Source organism: Capsicum annuum, chromosome 8 (genome assembly GCF_002878395.1).
Source record: "Capsicum annuum cultivar UCD-10X-F1 chromosome 8, UCD10Xv1.1, whole genome shotgun sequence".
NCBI classification, from domain to species: Eukaryota; Viridiplantae; Streptophyta; class Magnoliopsida; order Solanales; family Solanaceae; genus Capsicum; species Capsicum annuum.
In genome coordinates, this window is record NC_061118.1 from 157270430 (window position 1) to 157295727 (window position 25298).

The 25298-nt window shown below is 34.6% G+C and overlaps 3 protein-coding genes across 3 annotated transcripts; 1 reads left to right on the forward strand and 2 right to left on the reverse strand.

Moving 5' to 3' along the window:
* LOC107839764 (nectarin-1) lies at positions 1–2429 on the forward strand. Its single transcript, XM_016683391.2, has 2 exons — positions 1–440; positions 1680–2429. The coding sequence occupies exons 1-2, from the start codon at positions 317–319 to the stop codon at positions 2216–2218; spliced, it is 663 nt and encodes a 220-aa protein (XP_016538877.1). The 5' UTR covers positions 1–316; the 3' UTR covers positions 2219–2429.
* A 6168-nt stretch (positions 2430–8597) lies between these two features.
* LOC107839766 (glutamate--tRNA ligase, cytoplasmic) lies at positions 8598–16915 on the reverse strand. Its single transcript, XM_016683392.2, has 7 exons — positions 16522–16915; positions 15081–15177; positions 14765–14918; positions 11366–12486; positions 10617–11084; positions 9277–9565; positions 8598–8916 (listed from the first exon to the last, which is right to left on the reverse strand). The coding sequence occupies exons 1-6, from the start codon at positions 16656–16658 to the stop codon at positions 9320–9322; spliced, it is 2223 nt and encodes a 740-aa protein (XP_016538878.1). The 5' UTR covers positions 16659–16915; the 3' UTR covers positions 8598–8916; positions 9277–9319.
* Positions 16916–21254: 4339 nt separating this feature from the next.
* LOC107839767 lies at positions 21255–24473 on the reverse strand. Its single transcript, XM_016683393.2, has one exon. The coding sequence runs from the start codon at positions 24022–24024 to the stop codon at positions 23581–23583; it is 444 nt and encodes a 147-aa protein (XP_016538879.1). The 5' UTR covers positions 24025–24473; the 3' UTR covers positions 21255–23580.
* Between the last annotated feature and the right edge of the window lie 825 nt (positions 24474–25298).

A 25298-nucleotide genomic window follows, 5' to 3' on the forward strand; every position in this document is an offset into this window, starting at 1 on the left:
AAGAAGAAGAATGCAACACTACAATTAAATAAATTCGGTATGTCTTGGCTTTGGGTCAAAGAGAAAAAACAGCATGGTTCTCGCGTTTGGACCTTGCAACCCGCACGCTTTGCTCACGTGACTTCAAAGTCTATTCAAGTCTATTCTTTGCCTCTTTATAAATAAAGCCCCCCATACCATTTTCCTTCTCCGTTCGGATCAAAAGTACAACTAACTAGTAGTACTACTCATCTAAAACTCTTCTCTCATACAAATTCATCTTTTCCTGTGCCTCTCTGTTGATTATCCCAAAAATACTTTTCTTCTTAATTCCACCATGTCTGCATTTGGAAAATTGGTTGTAATAATGGTTATGGCTATGGTAGCCATTAGCTTAGATAAAGCTTATGCCGGAGACCCAGACATGCTTCAAGATGTTTGTGTTGCTGATCTTAATTCCAGTATGTTCCTTTTTCTCCCATCTAATTTGTTTGCTTCTCTTTGTCGGTCTTTTTTGGTTTCTTTGAGACTGAGAAAGGTAGATTCTTTATTACTACTACACCCCTCTCCGTTATCTTTTCTTGTCCACTTTTCTATTGCCAAAATTTAAAAACAGTAAATAATAAAGATAATTTTATTATAAATGCATTAGATAATAAATTATATTTAATAGTAAATATAAAATGGATAAATATAGATAAGTTATTGGTTGATTTTATAAACTGAAAAAATATTGATCTCAAAATGAAAAAAAAAGTAGATAAGTAAAAATAGACTGGGAGTATTATTTTTCAAACAGATAGATTCTTGATATGTGTGTTTGTGCCTAGTTTGGGGGCGTTTTGAGCCTCTATGTCTTCCATTTTAGTAGATGTTGACTTTTCTACTTGTCCAAATTCCTGGTTCTTCTTGCAGACATATTAGAGTATATGATTTATGATTGTTGAATCAAGATCCAACTATGGTCTATGTATATTAGCTGGCAAAAATTAATGAAGAAAATTGACCATATCAATTAGTAACTTGTACCATATCTAATAGAAATATAGGAGTCTTGAATCAAACTTGAAACTCCAACTCCTAGCTGTCTAGAAATCGAAATTGATCGTATTAATTACTATTACTAGCAGCAGGTGACAATGGTCACCAAATATAATCAACCCCTCCTAACTTTTTTGTTTGTCGTTCAGAGCAGTTGGTACACCCACTTTTTAAATCAATCATAAAAGATATTTTATCTCTTCCTCTAATGAGTATGTTTTCTTTATTTCTTATAATGATAAATATCTTGGATCAAATTCTTTTAGTTTTAAACTTTCCCGCAAGGTCATGATTGAGTGGTTGGATGGTGGGCCGTCCATTGGGATTGGATCCAGCCTACATTTGTCGCGCAATCTTGGGTTCGCTTACCTAATGCATGCAGTTTATATTTTTTATGCGGTTTGTCAATTATTGAGCAATTACCACAAGGTGCTCACTTAAAGGGTCGAGGTTGTGGATTTTCCCGGGTTTCAAAAAATAGTTTTTTTTTTTTTTCCAGTCAAGTGCTAGATAAAAGGACAAAAAGACGGTACTACTTATCTAACACCACTTTGCCATAAAAAAAGTCTCTGCACATAATGATCTAAAATCATTGTTTTTATACGATTCAAGTTAAACATGCTACTTATGCAATTTTCCATTTTTTGTACACGAAACAGGCTTTAGCGTAAATGGATATCTTTGCAAGAAGAACTTTTCAGAAATAGACTTTTCATCAATGGTCATAGCAAAGCCAGGAGCAACCAACAACACATTTGGTTCCTTAGTCACAGGTGCAAATGTCATGAAAGTCCCTGGCCTTAACACACTTGGTGTGTCGATGGCTCGTATCGACTATGCCCCTGGTGGAATTAACCCACCTCACACTCATCCCCGTGCCACTGAAATGGTCTTTGTCTTGGAGGGTGAATTAGATGTTGGTTTTATTACAACATCTAATGTTTTGGTCTCAAAGCATATTGTTAAAGGTGAAGTGTTTGCTTTCCCTAGAGGACTAGTACACTTCCAGCAGAACAATGGTGATGTTCCAGTAGCCGTCATCTCGGCCTTCAACAGCCAGTTGCCGGGGACACAATCGATTGCAACAACGTTGTTTGCTTCCACACCAACTGTTCCTGATCATGTCTTGACCAAAACATTCCAAGTTGGTACAAAGCAGATCGAGAAAATTAAGTCAAGGTTGGCACCTAAGAAGTAAATGTTTCGTTAATTAAGGGTTCTTGTGACAATAATTTACTTTGTTGAGGTGGTTAATTGTGACAACAATTGGTGTGTTTATATACGATGGGGTCGGATTGGATTTTTTTTTTCTTTTTTTTTTTTGGTTTTTTATATTCATCTCCAATAATGTTGTAACAGCCTAATGTTTCTCTGTTGGTCAAGAATAAATGTGATCCTTCTCTTTCTAATTTTACATTCCATAATACATAAGTAAACTAATTGCCTGAAAATAAGGTATACTACTAAAAGTAGTAGTTTAATTAATGTCACCGAGGGGATTTTCTACTAGTACATGAATCTGCATAAATCGATGTCAAATAATGTACTACTTGTCAACATATTAATCTTAAATGATCATTTACGTACTGTGTATCTTTAAAAAGGGTTTTGGAAATAATAATGAAGAACATACTAGTCTAATTTTCTTTACGCAACTATGTAATTAGTGCATTGAACTAACTACATTAATTGCCGGTTTTGAAGTCACTTATGTCTAAAGCAATTTAGATATGAAAAAAATGTTCAACAAAAGAGGGCAAAAAGGTATGAATGATTCCACTATCAGACAAAAGTTGGATAATGGTATGTCAGTTCTGAAAAACAACTCTACCAAATTATGGATTTTCAAGTAGGTAATGATATATATAGATGATGATGACAGTGTAAAAGCAGTAAAGGTTAGGTGAATTATTTAAGATCTTTTGGTTATTTCTTTCAAGCCAATAGGTTTGCTTAATAATTACTTAAATAAACATGAGGAACGAAAAAATCACCGCAGGGGGTTGAAAATGTTGGGATAATAGACTACAAAAATCGTAAAGAGCAGAGGTTGAAAGTAAGAGGACTCAATATATACTGAAACATAGTTTTTTTTGTATATATAAAAAACTGAAAATAAACTTTTATATAGACTTATAAAACAAATAAACCACTAACTAAGTTACCAACTATCCACTAACTAAGCAACTAACTTCATTATCTGTTAACTAAAAATATACTGCACGACTGCTAACAGTCCATAAAAATAGGAAACTACTAACAACTTGAATTTGACTTGGTCATACATTGAATTAGCCTTCAATACTCCCCCTTAATTCAAAGTTACAGACACCAAGCAAAGCCCTAAAGTAAATAAACTTGTCTGCTGCCAAAGATTTCGTCAGTATATCAGCTAATTGCTTATGAGTGCTGCAATGCTTCAGTATTATTTCTTCTTTTGCTACCAAATCACGACTGAAATGGAAGCGAACATCAATGTGCTTAGTTCTGCTGTGAAAACTTGGATTCTTTGTCATGGCGATCGACGCTTTATTGTCAAAGTATATCTCTGTTGCACTTTCTTGCTTATGCTGAAGTTCTGCTAACATCCTTCTAAGCCAGATGGCTTGACAAGCTGCTGAAGTTGATGCAATGTACTCAGCTTTTGAGGTTGACAGTGTTGTTGTAGCTTGTTTCTTTGAACTCTAAGTCACCACACCTGAACCTAAAGTGAAAACATGAGCTAAAACGCTCCGTCTATCATCCAACGAACCAGCATAGTCACTATCAGTGAACCCGCATAATCTAAAATTGGAAACTTGTGAATACCAAATACCATAGTCCATAGTTCCAGCGATATAACGCAGAACCCTTTTTGCTGCTCCAAAATGAACCTTTGAAGGTTGTTCCATGAACCTGGAAATGACACCAACAGAGAATGCAATATCGGGGCGAGTGTGGGTTAGGTAAATCAAACTTCCAACTAGGCTTCTGAAACTTCTAGCATTATCCATCTCTGCTCCTTCATTAAGCCGCAATTTTTCACCAACATTCATAGGTGTAACTGCAGGCTTGCAATTAAGCAAACCAAATTTAACGAGAAGGTCCCTGGCATATTTCCTTTGTGATAGAAATATTTCATCTTCAGCTTGATGGGCTTCAAGGCCAAGAAAGTAATGTAATAAATCCATATCTGACATCTCAAACGTATTCATCATTTGCGACATAAATTCATCCATAAGAGAAATAGAAGAACAAGTATAAATAATATCATCAACGTAAAGGCAAACAATAATGAAATCAGTACCTCTCTTGTTTGCATACAATGTGGGTTCATTCTCACTTCTCATATATCCCTTTGTCTGAAGATACCCATCGATTTTGCTATACCATGCTCGAGGGGTTTGCTTTAAACCATATAATGTCTTTTTTAGCTTGTAGACCTTTGTTTCATCGCCCTTCTTTATGAAACCTTCTGGTTGTGCTACGTAGACCTCTTCTTGTAAGTCTCCATTGAGAAATGCCGACTTGACATCAAATTGATAAACTAGCCATTATGACTGCGCAGCTAATGCTAGAACAAGTCTAACGGTTTCAAACCGAGCAACTAGAGAAAATGTTTCTTCAAAATCTATACCATATTGTTGCGCATATCCTTTTGCCACAAGACGAGCTTTATGCTTCTGTAGGCTCCCATCCGCAGCAAACTTTGTCTTGAAGATCCACTTCAAGCCAATTACATTTTTGTCTTCCGGTAATTCCACTATCTCCCATGTGACATTCTTTTCGATAGAATTTATCTCTTCAATCATCGCACTCCGCTACTCTTTCTTTTCAGCTGCTTCTCCATAATGTGTAGGATCTGAAACAGCAAAAGAAAATTGACAAGATGTATACATGTCATTAGCATACTTGGGATTCGACTTTGTAGGCCTTGTTGATCTTCTTAATGGAATTGGCTCATCTGGAGACTCTTCGAGAGTTGTATCTAAAGAGGTTTTGCTTGGTGAAGCCGAAGAAGATGAATCCGAGGAAGTTGTAGAAGAACCCGTTGCTGTAGCTGCAGCATTTGGTTGTTGAATTCCATCAAAAGTGATTCTAGTCGGCATAGGAATCTGATCTGGCATCCTACCATTGCTTCCACTCCAATTCCAACTTGTCGTTTCATCAAATACTACATCCCTTCTGATTAAAATCTTTCTACTAAGGGGGTTATACAATCTATATGCTTTGGATTGTGTACAATAACCAATAAAAATGTATTTTTCAGATTTCTCATCCAACTTATGACGGAATTGAGAATTTATCAAAGCATAAGCAATACAACCAAAAATTCTTAAATAGCTTACAGATGATTTTCTACCCTGCCAAGATTCAAATGGAGTTTGATTTAGAACAGCCCTTATGGGAGATAGATTCAATAAATGGACTGATGTCGCCACAGCTTCAGTCCAAAAATGATTCGGAAGTCCCTTTGCCTGCAACATGCTTCTTGCCATCTCCACAACAGTGCGATTTTTTCGCTTAGCGACACCATTTTACTCCGGTGTATATGGTGTTGTTAGCTCCCTGTGGATGCCACTTTCTTCACAAAAGAAATTAAATTTCTTGGACAAGAACTCGCCGCCTCTATCAGTGCGAAAGGTTTTGATGGACAGACCACTTTATTTCTCAACTATGGCTTTGAATTGCTTGAATTTTTGAAATGTTTCTGATTTTCTTTTCAAAAAATAGACCCAACTCATGCGAGTATAATCATCAGTAAGGAATAGAAAATAATGACTACCACCAAAAGATGTAGTATGCATAGGTCCACATAAATCAGCATGTATTAATTCAAGACATTTTGAGGCCCTCCAAGCCTTTCCAATAGGAAAAGATTTTTTAGTTTGTTTTCCATAAATACATTATTCACACAATTCAACAGAATCGATTTTTAGTAGTCCAAGAACCATACCTTTGTCAACGAGCAATTTTAAGCCTTTTATGTTAAGGTGACCGTACCTCGGATGCCACAACTTTGAGTCATTTTTTGCACTTGCAGCAAGGGCAAAATTTTCCATATTGGAAACATCCAACGGAAACATATTATTTGGCGTCATGGTGATGCGAACCTTTTTACCTGACTTCTTGTTTGTAATGACACACACACCTTCATCGAACCAAAGAGAATATCCATCAGTCATCAGTTGTCCAACGCTTATCAAATTGTACCCTAGATCAGGTACAAACTGAATATTATCCAACACTTTTACTTTGTCATGGCTAGTGTCGACAATCACCTTGTCTTTTCCTTCAACCTGCATCTCTTTTGTGTTGCCAAGTTGCACCTTTTTCCTTTGCTTCTCATCAAGCTCTTGGAACATAGATTTGGTGCCCGTCATATGATTTGAACAACCACTATCTACAAATCATAAATCACTTGACTTATGATCTGTACCAACGCAAGCAAAGAGATAATTTTCTTCCTCATTTTCTCCTGCCGCAAAGTTTATTTTCTGTTATTTATACCAGCAGTCAGCCCTTATATGCCCGTAGCGCTGACAGTGATGACATTGAATGTCATTTTTTCGGTTACTTTGCTCATTAGACTGCTTGTGATCGTCATTCCTTCCTCTGCCTCTTCCATAACCACGACCACGACCACCGCGGAATCCTCTTCTTCCTCGGCCTCTGCTTGTTGTACCATTGTTTTCTCCATACTTAGTTGTAGCATCCTTCACCTGGAATGCCTTCTCTTCATTCTTTTCAGTAGATCGATTGAGTCTCGCCTCATGAACTTGAAGAGATCCCATCAATTCATCAAAGAAAAATACTGAAAGATCCTTAGACTTTTCAATCGCAGCAACTACATGATCAAATTTTGGAGTCAAGCTTCATAGTATCTTTTCCACAATGGTCTGGTCAGTAACCTTCTCGCCATAGGATCGCATTTTGCTAACAATTGCCATTGCTTTGGACAAAAAATCAACAATAGATTCCCCACTTTTCATCATCAAGGTTTCAAAGTCACGCCGAAGTGATTGAAGTCTCATCACAATGACCTTTGAATCACCTTGAAACTCCTTCTGTAGAATGGACCAAGCCTGCTTTGATGTGGTTGCTGCCGCAATCCGTGAAAAAATACTATCATGGACAGCTTGTTGGATAAACACCAGTGCCTTAGCATCTTTTTGCTTGTTGTTTCGCAGTCTATCTCCTTCGTCGGGATCTGCAAATCCAATTTCTACCAAGTCCCAAAGATTTTGGGATTTGAATATAGTTCTCATACGAATACTCCAGAATTCGTAACTTTCTCCCGTCAAGATGGGAATGAGTGGTTGTGTCACACCCGAGGAATTGCTGCTACTTGCCATGGCTTTGATACCACAGATGTTGGGATAATAGACTGCAAAAACCGTAAAGAGCAGAGGTTGAAAGTAAGAGGACTCAATATATGCTGAAACACAGCTTTTTCTGTATATATAAAAAACTGAAGATAAGCCTTTATATAGACTTATAAAACAAATAAACCACTAACTAAGTTACCAACTATCCACTAACAAAGCAACTAAATCCATTATCTGTTAACTAAAAATATACTGCCGCATGACTGCTAACAGTCCATAAAAATAGAAAACTACTAACAACTTGAATTTGACTTGGTCATACATTGAATTAGCCTTCAATAGAAAATAACACAAACTAATTACATCTGTGGGGACAAAAGGTAACACTTATGGGGACCAGTAGACCACCATAATGCCATATCGTTCAAATTTGCTTACAAATCGAATTTTAATAATTGATTAATGTATCAATTGTGTAAAATCATGTGTACGCTATACTGTAAATATGGAACGAATCATTTATCCTTTGAAAAAAAACAATTAAATAGGATATGTTATGAGTACGTGGTAGTGAAACTTGTAAAATTGAGACAGCGAAAGGAGATCAAAATAAAGGAAAGTTAGGTGATCTTTTTTATAAAGGTTTGGTTGACCTACCTCTCTTATGACGTCTTGCCTTTATAGTAAGTGAAAAATGTTTTGCTTCTTGAGCAATTAATTATTAACGACTCAAAACATATTTTAAGAACTAAGCAAATGTGAAAGTTGTATAAATTTAGTCCAAAGATAAAGTAAATGCTTCTGACTGGATGGGCCAAGAAGGTTTGAAATTATGATATATCAAATTACAATCAACCTAGCTTTCCACCCAATTACTTACTTATTTGATTTAGAGAGTCCCAAAGTATGCAATTATCCGTTCGTAATTCTAAACTTAAAGAAAATGCAAATATCGCAAAAACATTTGCCAACCGCAAAGCAACAAATGAGCATGGTCCTTCTAATTTTTTAAGGAAAAAAAATTAGCGTAGCATTTTATAGTACATAAGGCTGTTATCTTGTGGACCAACAGAGAAGTAAAGATGCTGAGTTATTGATTAGTATTAAAAAGCATGCTTAATAGTCTGATATAAAATACTCTGTTTGCCCCATATTATTTGTTCTTTTAAAAATTTTCGTGCCACTATGGACAGCAAAGGTGAATAGTTCTTATTTTTCTAAAAGGTCAAATAAGACAAACTCAATTGTTAGTACTTATTTAGATAGAAGTGGAGGAAATACATAATTTTGTAATAAGTGGATTTCATACTTTCAATGCAAGTGCTTCGCTCATGGGGACTAATATAAAGAATCTTTGTAACGTTAACCTTGTACTAGTTTAATGTTTTATCCAATAACTTGGACACCCAAACAGGAAATTATAAGATGACCTCAAAAATGAGTGATCTTCAACTTTTGTCCCATGGGGCAAGGCAAGCGGGTAAAAGGTTCAAGATCATCCACCTCCAAGGCTCAAAATTTCTACAACAGATCTGTTGTCCTCATGCCCCTCTGATTTAATACAGAAAAAGTAGTCCTTCAGTCCTTCCTATGCAAATTTGGTTTCAAAAATGAGAATCAGATCACACCATGTGATTCCTCTAAAAGCACGAAAACGGCTAATGAATGATTTAGTGAAGGCAAAACATAATTAAAGACGACAAATTCCATAAGGTAAAAAATAAAAACCGATAACCACAATTTGTTATCCAAATGACAAACTAGAATTGATCAAAGAGGAATATATCATACATGTTTTAAATATGCAGACAAAACAACGCCGCATCGACGTCTGTGACACAACAAAATCATCAACTAGTACAAGCTAATAAATGCCCCAACAAGAAGAAAATTAAAGATTGGTAATCCAATCAGAACATGCATTGGAGGGATTTCAGTCTTTTCTCACCTAAAAACTCAGTACTGGAGTGATTAATCACCGGAGTCTCTCTTCATTTCGCTTTGCCATCTGGGACTGCAAACCGCAACACTGGTTGTGGTTTACCATCTGGGATGGCAAAAAGAACAATGGGTTCTTGTGGCCTTGAGAAGGGGACATCACATCTGAAGTAGCCCTTCCTCTCCAACTGCAATACATCTCCACGCTTCAAGTTTCTCATGTTAGAATCACCAAGTGCTGGAGTCTCCTTCTTCGTGCAAGGATTAACAACATCAACAAAATTCTCATCTTCCTCGAGCTGCAAGACCAAAAATCAATAATTATGTGATCAGCCCACTATTAGCAAAAGCTTTGTTGCAGAGAACACCTTCACAGGTACTCTGTGAACTACCAAGATCAGGTGGACAACAAATACAACTCCAAATCAAAGCATTATGAAAGGCATTCTATTACTTCGAATGTACATTTGTCAATGAGTAAAGCCCAATGGGTACTAGTTCGTTCCATTACACTGTAATGGATTATAAACAGAGGTCATAGTAATCTGCCTTTATTACTTTTTGTTTCCCATACCATCTCCATCATCTACTTCCCCAAATTTGTACAAAAGCATCAAATAAAGTCCATATCTAAATCAATCTTAGTACTGAGAATGGCACTCTTTATCAATGTATGTAAAAAATATTGTTTCACCACTGCTTAAATTGAGAAGGGCACTCTTTACCAATGTATGCAAAAAATATTGTTTTACCAATCTTAAATGCTTGACATACCACTACAGTAATAACACTCAGCATTCATTAATTTCAAATATTTTCATATGAACAACTCAATCTCTACCATTGCTTAAATGTTTGACATACCCAATTTCAAGTATTTTTCATGTCAATAACCCAAATAATTATTCGCCAATATAACCATAAAAAATGCACTTATCTCTAGACCAATCTTAATACTGAATCAAAAGTTCTTAACATTATATGTGGAATCATATCATTTTAAATTTTCCTAAAGGAAGAAGTCATAAGTTACACCCAAAAGTTGTCCAGAAAAGTCATTCAAAACACTCCAACATTATGGTTGACCTATTATCTCCCTATTCTTTTTTTAGTGGAACTAATACCACCCTAAAAGCTTATGTGGCAGAAAAATTAATATAAAAGAAAGTAATAGCCTTTTACATGGGAACAATAATATTTTGCATTCTCCTAACTTCACATACCTATAATAACAGTCACAGGTTCTAAGAATTTGATTACATAAGAACTCAATTTTTTAATATGAGCTGTGGAGGAGGAAAAGACAATAGATAAGTTCAATAAAAGGATAGGCTGGAAACTTGAACGCACCTTCTTTTTTGTAATTAAATAGTCAAAATCAACCAAAGAGAGTTTAACAAGTTCATCACTCTCTGGCAGCCAAGTGAGCTTTAACTTTGTTGTTTTAACTGACCCTTCAAGATGCAGAATCCCAGACAAATTGGTAACATTACCCTCTTGGTCCTTCTGTATCTCTTTCACTATTGCGTTTCCCCAGTCCATCAATGTTACCTCCTCGTTGACAGAGATTGATACAGCATCATCATAGTCTATCCAGATTCTCTTGGTGTAAGTTGTTGCTTTTTCCCCAGCACCCGCATATTTTTTATGCTTGGGTATAATACGTACAAAAGGATCATCTGGCCCATTACTCAAAGTCAATAGGACTCGTCTTTCTTCAATAACAGCAGTATGCCTAGGACATACAGGATCAATGATCTTCTTATTAGTGGCCCATAGCTTGTCCCACTCCATTAGATTGAGATTCTTTGATGCTCCCTACACATTTTGTGAAGAACGTACTTTAGGCTTCAGAATACAACATCAAACATATAAAAGAATGCTGCCTAATTCAGAATCTCAGATTAGTCATGCATTTGCTCTACAATGCTTCAGACTACAAATGTAAGGCCTGTAAGCAATAAATGAAATGAGGGCGGGCTCAAATGAAAAACAAAAGAGGATGCCTTCTCACATACACAATTATTTTCTGAATGAAACATGTATTTGTGTTGATGATGTTAAATATATTTCAGAAAGCAACACCCTTAGCATCTTACTTGTTCAAGAATGAACTGTATCAGCGCCTCAATCTTCAGCCCTCTGCGCACTATCCCTTGAACAGTTGGAAAACGAGGATCATCCCACCCTTCTACTAGTCCATTTTGCACAAACCACAGCAACTTACGCTTGCTAAGAAGTGTATAGACCAAATTCAGCCGACTAAATTCATAAATATGAACTTTTTTGAAACCCATATCAGTTTGAATCCAATAGTATTGATCATTCCTATCATGATACTCGCTAGATCGAAGTGCATGTGTAATACCCTCAAAAGCATCTACAAACGGGCATGCAAAATCATAAGTAGGGTATACTTTATATTTAGCACCAATCCTGTGGTGAGGAGTCTGATTGCAACGGTAATATACTGGGTCCCTAACTGACTTGTTAGGATCCTGCATATCTAATTTCCCTCTAACACAACACATTGTTCCCCTCTCTGAACCAGCAATCATCTCCTTCCATAATTTCAAATTCTCCTCTATGTTATTGTTCCTACACCTTGATTCTATTCCTTCCTTTCTTTCTTTTTGCATTTGCTCCCTTGGTGTATCATCCACATAGGCTTTACCCTCACGAATCAATTTCTCTGCCATCTCCATTAATTGTGGAAAGTAATCAGATGTATATGTCACAGTCTTGTACTTAATTCCTAGAGTTTCAATATCTTTTAGTAGATTATCCACAAATTCATTGCTTTCCTTATCAGGATTAGTATCATCAAAACGAATAATAACTTCCCCATTATATCTTTCAGCAAAATACTGGTTCAGTAATGCTGCTTTTGAGTGACCAATATGGAGATAACCACTAGGTTCTGGAGCAAACCTCAACCGCACTTTTCCAACTTCTGCCTCTGGGAGATCTACCTCAGACGTCTGTCTCCAACCTTCTTTTTCCTTGGCAGTGGCATCACCATTTCCTTTGGACAGATTAGCTTTTGCGCCTTGTTGCTCTTTAACTTTGGATGCAGTTGGCTTTCCCGAGCCTTTCTTTCCTGTATATGTTGCTAGGACTTCATTTAAAACATCATATTCAGCTAATATTGAGTTGAACCACCTTGCCAGATTTTGGTACTTCTTAGATGATCGTAGGCTTTCCCATCTCTTCCCAGTACCTGTGCACAAGGAAGTTTTGCGCACCAATAAGTAAAATGGAGTAGGCACTCGTCTGATTACACAATAAGCATATATTCATCAGATTTGGTCCAAGTAAGGATCCATTTACAGGAAAAAGATAGATCGATGTCGGCAAAAAATGCAACCTCAGGAATCAAAGAGAAAATGCAATCTTTTCAACCAATCCTCATTGATGAGGCCACTTTAAAGAAATTCAAGTGGTATCACAGGGTCTAAATTTATTATACTGTCTTCTGGTGCAAACAAATGGAGCAAAAAACAAAGAGAACTTTCTTTCCAAAGACAAAGCAAAAGTACGTTTAAAGAAGCATTTAAGTTAGGAGTCCAAATGTTGATCAGCTTAGCGCCTTGCACCACTCAACGTTTTTCGGGCATCTTACACTCAAACTTCATTGCTAGACTTTTTTCCCTAATGCATTTGAAAACAAATCCACCTGCACTGCAAAATCAGCAAGCATGGTACTAGTTCATAATGTTAACTGACGCTTCCAGCTCAGCGAGAATTAGAGCTCAGCAATGTTTTAACAGCAAAAAGGGAAAAAGCAACAAGCCACCTGGGGCTTTAAGGGAGAGGCAAAAAATGAAGTGCGCAAGTTACAAACATAAGAATCAGCTAACATATTGAAATTTAGCACTTAAAAACATCATTTTACAATTGAACTTGTTAATTTCAATATACAACATAATTTCAGTAAAGATATCAATTGCTCAAATTAAATGCAATTGAAAAAACATCACTAAGCTGGAATTATCTTCGACCACAAAAATTATTTTTAGTTTTCAATTAATCAATAATAAGAGAAACTAATAAATAAATTCAATTTCAAATTCAGTTGCTTTGAACTTCTTTAATAATTAGATCTAATTACAAGAGCCACTCGTATATCCTAACAAATAAGAAGAATTGAAGAATAAAATATGACATAGAGAGCAGACAAGAAAATGAGAAACAGTAGTAAAAGAAGATTTATTGCAAACTAGAGATAAAACCAATTAGAACACTATAGTGAACTAGGAGAGGAATCCTAGTATTAAATAGCTAAAAGCACTATACTTTATCCTCCTTTTTCCTTTTTATTTATCAATAAAGAATATGAAAAGAAGCCGACCACTTTGTGCCTCAACCTCTTCCGAATTGCTTCACTCCACAGAAGAGAAGTGAGTAACCAACAACCCCTCACTTAAAATCCAACTATCTTGTTCCTAAGACATCACTGGTCAAAAGCGAGTGCTTGATTAAAAAATTGGTTATTAGTACGAACACGGAAAAATAAAAATAAAAAAAATATGAACAAGGACACATTGCCCTATGGGTTACGGTAACTAAGGGGAGATAGAAAAATAAAAAAGCCAAAGGCATTACAGTCTCCTAAACTGAGCTACATTGAGCTATTTAGTGAGCCTTTTCAATTACAGCACTTGCCTCAAAATTTAAAATAAACACATTCAGTCCTACTCTATAGAACTTGACGGAGAATCAGAATACATCCAAATAAAGGGGAAACATTGAAACAAGCATAACATTCTTCAAAAATCTAAATTCTAGCAATAGCTTAGAAAAAAATCATTTACACTCCCAACGATTAATAAGCTAATATCTAACTTCTTTAACAGCCGACTCCCCGAGGGCCAATGGACGCATGGTTCAAAACTCAGCAGATAATGGAACCACTGCGCTACCTTCTCTAGAGAGATATCTGACTTTACTTCGCCCTAGTTACCAGTTTCCACAAAAAAAAAAAAAAAAAAGACTCCCCTAGGCTAGGATAAAACCAAAGAATTCTCCGGCTATCCTTTTCAAACCCACTACTAACTACACATTCTTCTTTTCTACCCAAATGATTGCTCATGCTCTTCTCCATAAGCAAACAAAAACCTCACTACACCAGTGTTGATACTCATCTACAAGTTCTTCTTCCATAGATTATACTTGGTTGGAAAAAGGACAAAATGCCAAATCAAACACAGGTAGATGCATCAATTTTAAGCAGTACACAGTTCCTTTTATTTTTAAGGAATCAACACAGACCAGTGTTCATCTCAAACACCCATCGAGTTTGATAGTCAGTCTGCATTTAATTCATGCAGTACTCAGCTAACCCAGGAAAATCTAGCCCAACTCAGCAAGCTTTCCACACGAAATCTAATTGCAATTCCTAATAGCAGCCTCACAAACAAAATGATAGTACTTCTTAAAATATACTTGATAAGTTCAGCATAAAGGCACGCAATTTTTGTAGCATTCGAATTAGCTACCTGCAAGGCCAGACCAAACTGCAATATCTGCAATTGAGAGGCTATGTCCAACAAGAAATGTGTGCTGCGGAAGATAGCCATCCACGTAGCCACATGCTTCCTCAAATTGAGAGCCAGAAGCAAATATAGGAGCATAGTCTAGCCATTCATCTATCTGCAATAATGTGGAGAAATAAAAAAAGGTGAGAAAAGTAAATACCAGGTATTGATTTTAAAAACGGCAAAGAGCTCATTTAAATATTTTTCAAGGTTCTCGTTTGAACATTTGAAAACAGCAGATAGATCTACGGCAATGTATAGAGATGCAAAGTTCCACCTGACTAGACTCAATGGCGTCCCGCTGATACAGATCGGGTATGTTAGCAACCCGACTAATGTACCTCAGAAGCACACAAGTTCCCTGCAGCTTCAGTCTGAAAATTAAGTTGAGTTAAGATACTGTAGGGAAGTTAGATCCACTTATAATACAATTTAACATCAAGTTTTACATCTGATATTACTACAAACATCTATAGCATAGCTAAATAATGACATTTGTGTTTGGAAAAACACCTGTGTGTTTGGTATCAAGGAAAATATTTTCCATGGATAGATCTACCTAGAAAATTTTTCTTGAAATTGGGTGGTGGGGCGGAATGCTCAAGGGGTGAGGCTGGGGGATGGGAAGGAGACAATGAACTTGGAATGCCACTTATGGAACTTGTTTTCTCCACTTCCATTAGGGAAGTCATTTTCCCCTTTTTAAGAACTTGTTCTCCTAGAGAAAATGATTCCCAAAATATTTCACAAATCAAACATAATAATTGGAAAAAAGCTTTCTGGAAAATGTTTTCCTCCATAGCAAACACACCCTACATGAAAACACAGATTGGCATGGCAAGAGCAATGAAAAGTATGGTCAATTGGTTACTCTAAACACCATGGAATGAATAGGGAAATAACATAAGGAGCTATATCACTATTGACTACTAAGATTCATCTAAGCAAACAATTAACAGATTTCTATCAACTCGAAACAATTAACACATGCACTAGCAAAAAACCAGAAGTCTAGTGGTCATTGGTCAGATCTGATATTACCTTTTGCACACTGTCAATAACTGGAACACATCAATAATGGAACTAGAGGGTCTTGAGAGCGCATGGAGAATCAGGTTACCAGCACATCAGCAAAATGATAGAAATAAACTAAGGCGACCCCTCATAAGTTCTCAATCAGGCTGATAGAATTTCATCCTAAAAATGGTGTTCAATGGGCTATTTGACTCAGACTATAGGTGCAAGAAAAAGCAAGCCAACAAGAGACTATCACATCAATTAACTCTCATATTTTCATTCCCCGGACCCAAGGACGGATCAAAGCACAAACCAACCATTCAAATATTTAACTTCAACTGAAGTTTACGTGCAATCACCATTCTCGAAAAGGAAGGAAACAATTCTCTATAGCTGACCTACCAAAGCTGCTTCTTTATAGGCATAATATGTTCAGCCAACACCATTAAAAGCTATGACCAAGGTTAACTCACCGTATCTAAATCAAAATACACAATACTACTTTTTAATGTGTATAATAACCTCATCAAATAACGGTACCAAGATACATCTTTAAAAAAAAATTTAAAAAAAAAACTACAACAAACAATGGCGAGAAAGTTACAAAAGGCAAGCAAAAAATGTGCAAGGAAAAGAGAACAAATGAATAGGTTTGCAGGTCAATTATTGGGAAAAAAAAAAAAGAGAGAGAGAGAAATTACCCATTATGGAGATGAATAATAGGAGGAGAAGCGGGAGCAAGAGTTGGATCAGCAGCTATTGGAACTCCGGCGATCTTCGCCGCCACAATGACAGACAAAGGCGGAGAATCCGCAGGGAATGATAGTTTCAGCTCCATCGCTCGCCGCCGCCGCAACAATACCCAACACGGCTGAGAGTAGAATAGGGGGATTTAGAGTACGTAGAGAGAGAGGAAGAGATATGAGATAAATAAACCAGCGGCCAAAACAGGTTTCTCCGTCGCAGGGTTTTGAACTTTCGATACAATCACAATTTTTTCTTTTTCCTTCTGATTCTAATTTTATCCCTTTTTTGACCATTTTACCTTCTTTTTGTTGTCAAGTTTTGCTAAACCATTGGGTCGTTTGGTAATAGCCATAGGTATTCTTTCCGGTCTTAAATAACTTGGCATATTTGTTTTTTTTTTTTCTTACCAATTTATCAACATGGGTTGTGACTTGTTTCACCCTCAATCAGAGATTGAGAGTTCGATCTTGGGTACAGAAAAAATTCTGTTGGAAGTGTTGTCACCTTAATGGGTCCTGCAATGCATGATCCGAATTATTCGAGACTCCAATGTAGATATCGAATAAAAAATAAAATAAAAAATATTTATTTTTTATATGAGAAGTTAATAAAAAATATAAAATGATTAATATAATCATATTTAATTTTAAATTAATTTTTTAATTAATATGGCTATAATTAAAAAAAATAACTTTAAACATGTGAAATATTTTAAGACAAAAAATTTTAGTCTCCCAATTCAATTTTTTAATTAATATGAGGTTAAAATCGTCTGCACTCCAACTTTACTATAAAAATCAAGCATCCCCTCAACTTTGAACAATAATCATTCTCCCTCCTTTTTTCTATTTACTTTTTTAAAATATATATTTTACCCTTATATTTATATAAACATTTGTATCTATTTTTTTTTAAAAAAACTTTTTTATAAGAATATTTTTTTAATTTTTTAATCTATATAACATATTTTCTATAAAGTTTAAAAAATATTTTTAAGATAAAAAAAAAAGTGAGAAATATTAATTGAGAGTATAATTTAATGACAAACTATAATGAAATAAATGAGCAAAATAGTAAAAAATAATTTTATTAAAAATCAAAACTCTAATATATATTTATACGTGAAAATAATAGATAATTATAATTTTATAAAAATATTTCAATGTAGGTATACAAATTCTCAAGCCCACCTTTTAACATTATTAGTAAATTCTTTTATAATTAATTACAAAATTTTAAGGTACTTTTTACATTCAAAATTTTTATATTATATGTACTAAGTAAGTATGTGAGTAGGTAAATTATGTATATAGATGCATATTTTGATTTTCTCTTATTCTTTAATGTCTATATAGATAAACGAGTTTTGGTTGTTAATATGAATTATTTTCTAAATTATAATTTCAAATTCATCAACAACAATCATTTGATTTGTAACAAATATACATCTACGACAACATCATATCTAGTGAGATTTTTTAAGTGAGGTCTAAGGAGGGTAGGGTACACAAACCTTACCATTACCTCGGAGAGATAGAGAGATTGTTTTCGAAAGACCCTCGACTATTAATTATTTTGTATACCTACATTGAAATATATTTATAAAATTATAATTACGTATTATTTTCACGTATAAATATATATTAGAGTTTTGATTTTTAATAAAATTAACTTTTACTATTTTGCTCATTTATAATATTATAGTTTGTCATTAAATTATATAATCAATTAACATTTCTGACTTTTGTTTCTTTTATCTTAAAAATAATTTTTAACTTTTATAGAAAATATGTTATATAGATTAAAAATAAAAAAATATTTTTATAAAAGAGTTTTTTTTAAAAAAAAAAAGATATAAATATTGATATATATATATATATATAAGGGTAAAATAGGTATTTTAAAAAATCAAATAGGAAAAAGGAGGGAGAATGATTATTGTTCAAAGTTAGATTAAAAATAAAAAAATATTTTTATAAAAAAGATTTTTTTAAAAAAAAAGATATAAATATTGATATATATATATAAGGGTAAAATAGGTATTTTAAAAAATCAAATAGGAAAAAGGAGGGAGAATGATTATTGTTCAAAGTTGAGGGGGGTGTTTGATTTTTACAGTAAAGTTCGGGGTATAAACGATTTTAACCCATTAATATGGCTATAATTAAAATAATTGATATTGATTATAGGAGTAATTTTACTATATTACCTTTTGAATTTTGATAAATTTAATGTCTTGAAAAATACATTAAGTGATAAATAGTATTTAATAGTAAGAATGAAATGAATAGAAAAAGCTAAATTATCCACTGATTATTCAAATTGGACAAATATTATTAAACGGAGAGAATAGAAAATATGTCATTGGTTATAAGTCTACCATACTGTAGAGAAAAGAATTCATGTTCATTCAGACATTGAGAAGGAAGGTCAAATCAAATCCAGTGTCAATACTTGACTGACCGAAGGACCTAACTAGCTTCAACCGAATTTTCGGTAGGCCAGGAAGCATTTTTTTTTTTTTTTACTCTTCTATACCTATTAAGTGTTTTGATCCTTGCGTCTATTCTCGTCTTTTCTTTTGTGTGTCGAACAAGTTTGGAAAGAAGGTTCTCGATTGGCTTGGTAATTTGATATGGAAGGAGTATTGAAGAAAGTGCCACGTAAGTACTAGTATTATATAATGTATAACTAATATCGGTCTCATTAGTATATAACAAATCATAGTACTAGCAATATAAGAATTTTTATTATATACATAAAAAAGTATTAAAAACACAGTTATCCCTAAATCATTCTTTTAGAAACTATATTTTTTTTATTTTTTTTTTATATTGGTAATTTAGAAGCTATGTTATTTTAAATAGATTACATCAAATTGTGAGTAATAAAATTTGTGAATAAGAAATAATATTACCATAACTAATTTAACTAATCCAACATTACTGTACTCCCTACTTAGGAGTACTACACTTTAGGGTTGCTTGGTACCTGAAATTAAGATAATAATTTGATTTGAGATATTAGCTAATTTCGAGATTATTTTACGACATTATTTATATTAAAATAGTTGAATTGCTATGCCATATAAAAAAATAGGATAAAATATTTATATTTGATTTGACATATTAGAAAAATCGGGGTATGAATTTTACACTAAAGGTGTGTTTGGTATGAATGTTTTCCTGTTTTCTTATGTTTGATTGGCTTATATGTTTTAGAAAATGTTTTCCAAACTAACTTATTTTCCTTAAACCTAAGAAAAATGACTTCCCTTCAAAAAGTACGAAAACATTTTTCAAAACTCTCGTTCAACCTCACTTTAAAGTTGAAATGTTCCTACAATTCTTAAAATCATCTACTCCGCGCCCAATACCTCTATCACCCCAACACCAACCCTACCCCTACCCCTACGCCATCCCCCAAAATTCAATTGTTTTAAAAAGTATTTCAAAAATTTTTCTTAGTCCATCCCCCACCCCTACTAGTCCCCCTTCTAAATACAATATCTGCATTTTATTAAAAAATTTAAACTTTTTTCTTACCCCACACCCCTACCCTCCCTCCCCCTGACCAGCCCCCTCTCCCGTCCCTTCCCCCCACTCCCCAACCTAAAAAAAAATATATATATTTTTAAAAAATTGAAAACAAAAATTCTTCCCCCTTCCCCCTCACTCCCCTACCCCGACCCCCAGCTCCTACTAACCCTCGCCTTTCCCCCTGCCAATTTTTTAAATTTTTTTTGAACAAAAAAATTCAAAACTTTTTCTTACCCCACCCATACTGCCTATTCTGACACCCCCACCCACCTGCCTACCAATCCCTTTCTCAAAAAAAAATTTAATTTTTTTTAATTTATTTTTTAAAAAAAGATTCTAAAAATGTGTTTTTTTGAAAAATATTTTTTCATTTACGAACCAAATACTAAAAAATATTTTTCGAAAAATATTTTTCATCCACCAATCAAACATAAAAAAACAAGTAAAAATCAACTCGTTTTCCAGGAAAATATTTTCCGTGGAAAACATTTTCCTTCATACGAAACACACCCTAAATATTTTGGTAGCTAATCCATAGAATATCCGATCATTTTACCAAATGACACCCTAATCCCTATACTTGATAACCCGCTTTGTGCTGTGAGAAAATGACCAGCAATCTACACTACTCAATTAGAATAATTGCATATTGTATTCAATTATTCTCCCCTACATCTTGCTCTTCAATCACTCTCCAACAATTTTAACAAGCAACAGACTTGTTCTTATGCTTCTTGTGCCTCAAGCCAATTTAAAGAAACGTCGTATAAAATCATGTACCAGCAAATGGATGGCTGCAGACAGATCTCAGCCATGCACGCCCAGTACCTGTGGATTGCAAATTCGGTTGCAACATGAACAAATAAGTTAATGGGATATCACGTATAACATACCAATGTAATCAGACGGGTGAAGTTTGGCGAGGGTAGACTAGAGTTGTACATAGACCTTACTCCTACCTCGTAAAGGTAGGAGGACTTTCGCTATAAATGACATCTTTTCATTCCATTGGAATCCTCTATTGAGAAATTTAGTAGTCCTAGTTTAGTTAGCTTTAGAATCTTTCTCTGCCGTTTCCTTTTCAATACAGTCTACTTCATTAATTTCACTGAGCTTTCAATTTCAAAAAGTACCACAAATCAGTCATGTAATGAAGTAAATCAATGCTATAACGACAAAAATCTAACCGGGGGATAACTACAGAAGACAGTTGAATGAAAATTTAGAAGAAACAAAATGAACAGAAGTCCTGCAACTGCATACCAGCCAACCTGATTTTGACATTTAAGGATCTTTCTTAACAAAGTGCTATTCGATATTCCTTTATGCTTGCACAATCAAATATACCAGAGCACCTTATTCTTTCTGCTTTCACACTCCATACCAGGAAACTTGGGATGATAGGATGAAATACTGAATACAACTTCTTCAACCACTCCATGGATTCCAGAATAACAAGTGGGGAAGAAGAGAGAAACTGAAGGCATACTTCTCTTGAAAGATATGTAATGATTGAACAACACCACATCTTGCGAAGAACTCTTCTCTAACTCCAAACACCTTGGAGTGGGCCTCTTTAGTAACTCAATGACCATCTTTCACAATGGCTTCATTATAAAGGGTCCTAAGAATGATCTGCAGCTTCTCTGAATACTCAAAATTAACATTGATATTTAAGAAACATTACAAGAGTCACAATATCTTTCAGCAAAAGAGTCCTAAAAATTCTGCCCTTTTTAAGAAAGTAGTAGCGAGCCATCAACATGAAGCTAACAGAAGCTTACTGTGATTCTGGAGAAACATCTTTAGTAGATGGATAGCTGAAATGCACAATCCTCTATTATGAACTAATATAAAGGAAAAAGTTGACTTAGGTATTTCAGAACAACCAGTGACAAAATTGACAGAAATAAGGAAATTTGCGTGATATGTCAATGTTATATGTTACTAGCAATTGCCTTCCAGCTAAGTACCCACATGCAACAAATTGCTGTGTCTTCCTCATTTGGCACCTCAAGTTTATTTGGTTTACCTCATACATAATGATCGCAAAGATCATCCTTCTGGGCAAAGCTATGCTTACCTTCTAAGCATTCTTATTTCTGGTATCTTCTCCTCTACCCATGCCTTTGTTAAAGATTTGAGATCACCATCACTTGTGTTATCCATCAATTTTAAGACACTTAATATGGGATTGCTTAAAGTTCTCTAATATACCAAGCAAAATACATTTGTTACTTTAAACATACTAAGCACAGCACTTCAGATAAGATAGTGAAGCAAAGGCCACTTCAGTAACTGATAACATTTCAAATTTATACTCTGATACCAAAACACAGAGAGGAAGGAATGTACAAAGTTTTTTTGACAGATTCCTGTACAACATCAGCATCCTTAGCAGGTAAGTTACACAGAGAAATTGTAAATTCTAGATTTTTTTGATAAGATAATGGTCCCATTAAGTGTGAAAGAAAAACAGCTCTTTTCACCCCAAGGTCCCAACGACAAGTTATTCAGAATTCATTCTTATACTTCATAGTTAAGTCCAAGTTTATCGCCAATATTTATGAACCTTAGATACACTTGCTAGGTATCATACTAAGTTACAGCTCTAACACAAGGAACTTTGATAACATAGGGCTTTTATGGTTCATCTATTTCGCCATAAGGCCATATTGCTTTAATGTTTCGCTTCACCATGATCCATCACTGTTCTTTATCAAGTTCGAAAATAATTCAGTCATTGATATCTTTTCTAGTAGAGACACAAACAGAAGAAGAGATAACATAACATAGAACATGCAAAATTTCTCAAAGGAAAGCTTAACATCAGATGCAATCACATATTTCATAGATATGCAATATTTCCACCTTCATAGACAATGTGAACTATGGCTGCCTGGCCAGTACTTTTTACAAATTATGGCTCTAAGAATTGAGTGATGAACACAATTGAAGTAGCACAATACAAGATTATGGTTGATACAAAAGGTGATCACTGCAAAATCTGATTCTTTTGCATAAAGAATAGTCTCATTCAATCAAGTTTTATACCTCATACTCGAGTTGCCATCCACCACAGAGCAATCGGATGGACAGTTCCCTTGGCTTCAATATGCCCCATTTTCTGAAATGTTCTAAAATCTGATCCAGAAACATAACTTTTCTTCGGATTGCAATCCGAATTTCTAATAGCTATATGCTCTCAATCTGCTAAAAATGACTTTCAGCTCCACAAAATGGGAATCATACAGCAGAGGCAATAAAAACAAACCAACACAACAGCATTGTTTCACCCTCGGGCCTCGGAGTTCAAATAAAGTATTTTGACTGCTAAATCTACTAGGCCATGATAATGATGATCGCGCGACTGCACAAATTATAGGCATTTCGAAGCCTCAGAGTTATATCCAGATAGCAGCACAAGAATCAAACTGTATATCATCAAAAAAATTCTCCTTTTTCAACCACATTTCATTTATCATCTTGGTTAGAGACAGGCTTAGAATCAACATCCAAATGGGGATTGCATTCATTAGAATAAAAATCATTTTTTTCAACAAAAAGTCTTAGCATATCATATGTAAAATTGGGGCTATTAGGATCACTTGTTTGTGACTCACCGCCGCCTGAATCAGAAGTCAGCGGTCTCTTCAAGCACAAATAACACCCTCCTCCTCCTCCACCACCACCACCACCCACTTCCCTTATTCTCTCCGAATTATTCGAAACCCCTTTTCTTTTCCTCCTCAATAACGTCCTCTTAACCTTCCTAAACCGAAAACAAGACACCTTTTTCGCTTTATTCCGACCACCACCCTCTGAATCATCCGTCTCCTTACACCGACCACCGACGCCGTTACCTTCATCGTCGTCGTCATCAACAGTGCTGGGTGGATTGTTGGTGGAAACAGACATTAAAAAAAAAATGTAGGAATTAAATCAAAGAAATCAAGAATAGGACCACAAGGAGAGAATGAATGTGGGGGGGACCTAAAGTAAAGTGGGATATGGAGCAGAGCATGTGTAAGAAGTATAGTGGTGCAGATGAGTAACACAGGTGAAAGAGAAAAGCAAAGAGTGAGAATTTGAATTGAATGGAAATAGAATTAGTGAAAGAGGAGAGAAAAGAGAGGACTGGGAGTTGCAGGATATGGTTATTGACGCCAAATTTGTCGGGTTTTCCCTCACCGGTTGACAGGTGGTCCATATTAGTTACGTGTTTTCTTTTTTCTTTTTTTTTATCTGTATATTTTCATGGTAGGTATTTATTCTATTTTTATGCGTGACAGGCTCGTGCACAGAGTATTTCCAAGTTTTTGGACTCTAGGAATGTCATCTTTTATTAATTCTAATAGAAGTCTTATTATTGTTTTCACAATTCAAAAATATAAAATTTTATGTTGCTTCAAGAGTCGTTTTAAGCATGTAGTTTAGAAGTTCAATCCTAATAAAATTGTCTAGCTATATAGATGTCGCGTGTTGCTTACACATCTATTTTTAGTTTACGTCGGAAACAATTGTCTTTGTACAACATTGTACTATACACTCCTGAAGCTGCTCATGTTAAAACATTCAATCTATTGGGTAAAAAACTAAATGTAGAATGAATAACAATTTCTATTTTTAATTTTCTTTTCAGGTGGAATAAAATATTTTAAATGGGCCGAGTTGTTTGTGAAAGGAAAAAAAATAAAATTAAACTTGACTATGTTATCACTTTTTTCCCGAAATTATAGACAACGTAGGAAAACCGTGTCTTTAGATTTAAAGCAAATTCCACTTAAGTAATACTCCTACTATATTAGAATATTTTGTTTGATTTTAACCAAAAAAAAAAAAAAAGAATATTTTGTTTGATGATAATAATAATAATTCCAGTCGTTTGATTTGATTGAACTAGAGATAAACAAATTATTCATTATTTCGTTTTTGCTTTTTTGCATATATTCTTATTTAAAAAGAAAAAGATAAAAAAGGCAATGCAACTTTTAAGTCCTTTTTTATCTCTCGTATTCAGAATTGAAGGAAGGAACACGGGAACTGTTACTTGCCTTGCACTAACCTATCACCGCACCTAATTAAGTTGGTCAATTTTTAGTCCCAATTTACAGAAAATTTTAGGACATTGAAATAAAGTTGAGGTCGGCTATGGCTATAAATTTTAGTTGAAAATAATTGTTGAATTTCTC

Bases quoted from the DNA above. Each gene is read 5' to 3' on its own strand.
- LOC107839764 (XM_016683391.2), top strand. From the start codon at position 317: ATGTCTGCATTTGGAAAATTGGTTGTAATAATGGTTATGGCTATGGTA. The intron at 441-1,679 runs GTATGTTCCTTT...TACACGAAACAG, and splicing joins TGTTGCTGATCTTAATTCCA to GCTTTAGCGTAAATGGATAT.
- LOC107839767 (XM_016683393.2), bottom strand. From the start codon at position 24,024: ATGTCTGTTTCCACCAACAATCCACCCAGCACTGTTGATGACGACGAC.
- LOC107839766 (XM_016683392.2), bottom strand. From the start codon at position 16,658: ATGGAGCTGAAACTATCATTCCCTGCGGATTCTCCGCCTTTGTCTGTC. The intron at 15,178-16,521 runs GTAATTTCTCTC...CTTAATTTTCAG, and splicing joins ATTATTCATCTCCATAATGG to ACTGAAGCTGCAGGGAACTT. The intron at 12,487-14,764 runs GTAGCTAATTCG...CCTTGTGCACAG, and splicing joins AGTTTGGTCTGGCCTTGCAG to GTACTGGGAAGAGATGGGAA.